This window comes from Glycine max, chromosome 12 (assembly GCF_000004515.6).
Source record: "Glycine max cultivar Williams 82 chromosome 12, Glycine_max_v4.0, whole genome shotgun sequence".
Taxonomy (NCBI): domain Eukaryota; kingdom Viridiplantae; phylum Streptophyta; class Magnoliopsida; order Fabales; family Fabaceae; genus Glycine; species Glycine max.
This window is the reverse complement of record NC_038248.2, coordinates 1,590,348-1,595,142: the sequence shown is the minus strand read 5'-3', so window position 1 is coordinate 1,595,142 and position 4,795 is coordinate 1,590,348. Positions and strand designations below refer to the sequence as shown.

Below are 4,795 nucleotides of genomic sequence, written 5' to 3'. Positions count from 1 at the left end.
CTACTACTTGTTTAGAATAAGTTAATTTTCAAAATTCTAGGACATGTGTCGGTTCTTTTTCATCGAATGTTGCAAGTTAGTGGATTTGGATGAGTCCTGAAAAAGCATTTTCCATATCGGGGTGCTAAAAAAATTAAGTGGTTCATTCCTAATGTACTCTACCATACAATTTGCCAATACTTTTGCTGCTTTGGTCATAGTGACGAGTGGATAATGTCATGTTTGAAAGATTAGTGATTATTGTCGTCCGATATTTCGTGCAGTGGTGACAGATGATCCTATTGGCTTAAATGCTTTTGACTTTACTATGATACGATGCATCCCAACGCAGCCACGCACACACACCCCAAAATAAAAAACATCACTTCCTCCATGTCATTTTTTCTTCTTATGTTTCAGTGTTTTGGTTTTTTGGTTGGTGTGGTGGCTGTTGGAAAATTGGTGCGTGTAATCAATTCACAAACAATAGTTAAATAATTGGGGTGTGGTGAAGTTTTTGTTGTTGACTAAATAAGACACTTTTCGAAAGTGCTGAGCGAACATTTGTGTTGTCAGAGAGGTAGTCAATTAATAATAAGGTAAAATCTCTCATCACATAGACTTTTGTGAGAAGCACCAAGAGCAAGAATCCTCCTCTTGAGCTCACCTTTCATCTTTATCAAAATACATATTGTTTACAACTGTTTTTTACTATACATTCCAACATTTTCCATGGTTGAGATTCTCTAAGGCTTTGATAAAGCTGTAGGATATCTCAATCCTTGAAGAGGAACTTTGCTTTTTCAATTGGTGATAATTCTTGCGTGAACTGGGCATTAGAATTGATTCATCAGGATTAGGCTTGTCGGGATTATTTTTTTAGGGGGAATCAACCTATTACAAAAAATATCCAAAACTTGATATACGAACATACTTTAGATGCATTTGTTTATATCATCGATATAACAGTTGTGTTGAACAACTGTTCTATGTATATGGTATGTTTGTGACTTGATCTGACCCCTTAGGGAAAACATTTTTGAGGAAACCAAATGAGATCATGAATTTCATAAATTAGATCTTTATTGGTATGGTTAGAAATAGAAACATACCATTTTAAGCTTTTCCAATTATGTATTATTTTTCCAACTTTGCAATAAAAAAACAGAGAATTGTGGGCCCTCGCGACGGTGGAACAAGTGAAGTTGTGAACATGGGCCCACAGTTAAGCCTACCCACTAGGGTGACACACAAGTTGGACCAATTATTCAATGGCCCAATCTATCGATACACTGCTTTTTATTAAGTCAATGTCATGTTTTCCTTTCTCCCTCCCAAAATAAGTATAATCTAAAAGTGTTTTTATACATATCAAAGAAAAATTAATAAATAAAACAATTTTATTAAATTAATTTTATTAAATAAATAAAAGATAATAATATTAATATTAGATTCAAAAAATAAAATAATAAGAGTATTAATAAAAAACAACCATTAATGTTACATTAAAAAATTAAATATAACATTTATTTTAAAATAATCTTTTTTTAAATATGTCACTTATTTTGGGACGGGACCAAGAGAGTATTAGGTTTCACATAAATTTTATCTAGTAATATGTATCATTAATGTATTTGTATTATTTTTGTACATCAAAGAGAGAAATAGAAGAAAAAAAAGTTGTAATAAAAAATATTGTTTAAAAATACAATTCCTAACATAATTATTGTGGAAGAAGAGCTGGAGTGAATTTTTATTTTTACATTAAAATTAGTCCCGCGCGTCTAACCTCCTCGTGTGGTTTCATCCCTGTCAAGAATAAGTGGAGAGTTCGTTTTCAAGGAATAGATGATGATGATGATAACACCTAAAAAAACATACGCTGTAATCTATGGGTATGTATTTAAATTTAATATTCCCCCTAACTTCTTTTTGTTTTTCCAGTCCAAATTTTCTCAACCCTCTGGGTACAGTAGTTTGTAAATGAGGAAAAAGGTGATTTGGCCGAAACATTTGTGCTTCAGTTAGTGTTGTTTCATTTTCCTTACGAGCATCACTATTATGCATGTCTCTTTCTAAATACGAGTATTGATAGAGAATTAGATATCTGCTTATAATAATAATAGTCTAGATTAAAGTGGATATCATAAATGACAGGGTATGGTGGGAAGAAAGAAGAAAAATCTTGGTGAGTTAATCTTAGGTCGTATCTCATCTTGAAAACAAAAAAAAGAATCTATTAGCCGGTCATTTTGTGAGATACTCAAAGTAGAGCATGAGAAAAATTACATAGAGAATGTATATCATATAGAATGAAGGATGGTGTAGGTGAGTCATGGGTGAAATTTTAATTAACTATCTCTTACCATGTAGTTCATAAAATCAAATCTTGGAATGACAATTACTTTTGCGGCATAAGTGGAAAATGGTGTTGGTGTAAAAGCAAGAGGTTTTGCGATTCTTTTTTTGGTAAATTCAGAATATTTTCGTCCAAAAGTGAGGAATTAATTCTTTGATAAGTTGACATATTGATATTTATTTAAGGGTTTAACTTTTCGCAACATACTTTTTCATGAGTCTCAAAATCAAATTTTTGACTGCATATTTAAACAACGTATATCTATCACACCATATTGATAGGGGTTTGTGATTCTCACGCATCAAATGTTCCAATTTTGTTAAGACGGTAGTGGAGGGAAATGAGGTGGGTATAATTTAAGACAGATGAATTAGAAAATCGCCATTTTTTCTAAACGTAACTTCAAGCTTGAAATGACAGAAATGAAAGTTATCATTAACTTTGATGTTGTACAATAATATACACTCAAGTTTCTGCTTATTATTAATTTATTTATTACATGGATATATTCCATTTTCAATGCGGTTCTTCCTTCCATCTCTGACAATGAGCATACTACTATTTGATTTGGAGAGCTATTACTTATTTAATTGTTCATTTTTTTTTCAGATGGAGGCCTTGGTAGCCATGCCAGTACATCAGAAGATACTTATTCAAGTGGGAGAAAATGTTCACTTCATGGCCTTCGGCGGAATTTTAACAGCTGAAAAACAATAACATCAAGTTTCATATCATCAATTCTTTTTCTTCTTTTTTAAATTTTCTTATTGACCACTAAAAAATAAAGTACACGCATATACATTTATATGTGTGAGAAAAAAACAAGAGCGGTAACTAAAAATAACAAAATAAAAAAGAAGAGAAAACTGAAAACGGAAATGAAGTTGAGAAAATGTGAGCTATTTTGAATAGTCAATGAAAAGAAATTGTTTTATTCAAAAATATTTATTGCATAAAAAATACAAAATTCATTTAATACTAATCTTTTTTCAATACCGCGCTAACTATTACTCTAAAGACAATATTTAAATATCAAAAATGATTTTTATTAAATAAAAACGTAATATGTAATGTTGTCAATCCATTTCAGCTATAATTTTTAATAAAAACGTTTTGTACTCATTGATTTCTTAAAGCAATTGGTAGTAAACCATTTTAAATCGTTTTAAACATTTAATAGTGGACATACAATATATAACCCTTAACTGTATACAACTGAAAATCATAAATGAAAATGTTTATGTTAAAATTAAAGAGTGATATGTGAAAAAAAAATTAGAATATGTGTGATTTTTTCTTTTTTTGCTTGAATAAACTAATAGTATTAGTAGGCTTAAATTTCAAGTATTGTTTTATTTTTGGACTAATATTGATAACTGTGACATAAGTAATTTATAATTTTATATAAATGCAATTAAAATGCATGAGTCGAGCAATGCACGGTAAGAATTCCAATAAGAGTGGTGTTCTTTAATATACTTATTTTTACACATTTATTTTTATTGATTAAAATGTACTGAAAATTACAAAAGAGAATCATTAAATAAGATAATAGACTAAAAAAAAATTATTTCTAATAAATTTCAACCAATAAAAAATAGTGTGTTATCCTATATCTCTACCAGAAAGTAAACACAAGCTAAAAAGTCAGGAAAAAAAAAGTTCTTCATTCAATTGCTTATATTATAAAAGAGATTAAAATTGAGAATAAAGTGATGAAAGCAAAATGAGTTAGGGAGAAGATGTTATTACCTCCACATTGCATTCCGGGGGGAAGGTTCAATCCACAAGAGCGTCCAACAAAGACGACCTTTGGAATGCTCACAAGGCTTGCAGCTTCTTTAGTAACGAGTTTGCATGCGCATGGCACATTAAACTTTCTCAACGCTGCACAGCACGTCGCTGAAGGTGGAATCTTTGGTCCTGACTTTTGCACATACTGTGAGCATTGTGCTATAAGATCTGAAAGACTTCCTCCACATTGACCTGAAACCTCTTTTGTGTTATATATTAAAGATCCTGCAACCACCAACATTGCCAAGGACAAATAAGTGCCACCACTTGCCATGTTTAATTGCTTCGATTTGTCAAAAGAAATCCCACAACTGTGTCAGTACAACAATGCTTAGCTAGATATTAAATGGCCCGAATGCAATGCAAAGCAATGAGTTGGGAGCATTTATATAGAAGTGGAATAGCAAGAAGTGCAACTTTGAATTCTTCGTACTGTATATATTTTTTAAAGAATGTCTTGTTCTCACTTCTGCAATGAACAAATGCCACTTTGAAATTGAAAATTTTCTTGTAGCTAGAATATCCTGAGGAACTACGCCCATACCATATTACAATGGAAAGAAATTTATCAAATTAAGCCGACAAATGTCATTTTCCTTAACACATTGCATTCTTGTGTATTTTTTTAATCAACAAAAACATACTCACATATACCATTCTTGT

At 30.9% G+C, this 4,795-nt stretch overlaps 1 protein-coding gene across 1 annotated transcript; it reads right to left on the bottom strand.

Moving 5' to 3' along the window:
- Positions 1 to 3,009: 3,009 nt before the first annotated feature.
- Positions 3,010 to 4,406, bottom strand: LOC112998582 (uncharacterized). Its single transcript, XM_026124748.1, has 2 exons — positions 4,091 to 4,406; positions 3,010 to 3,041 (listed from the first exon to the last, which is right to left on the bottom strand). Exons 1-2 carry the CDS (start codon positions 4,404 to 4,406, stop codon positions 3,010 to 3,012), a joined length of 348 nt encoding a protein of 115 aa, XP_025980533.1.
- Between the last annotated feature and the right edge of the window lie 389 nt (positions 4,407 to 4,795).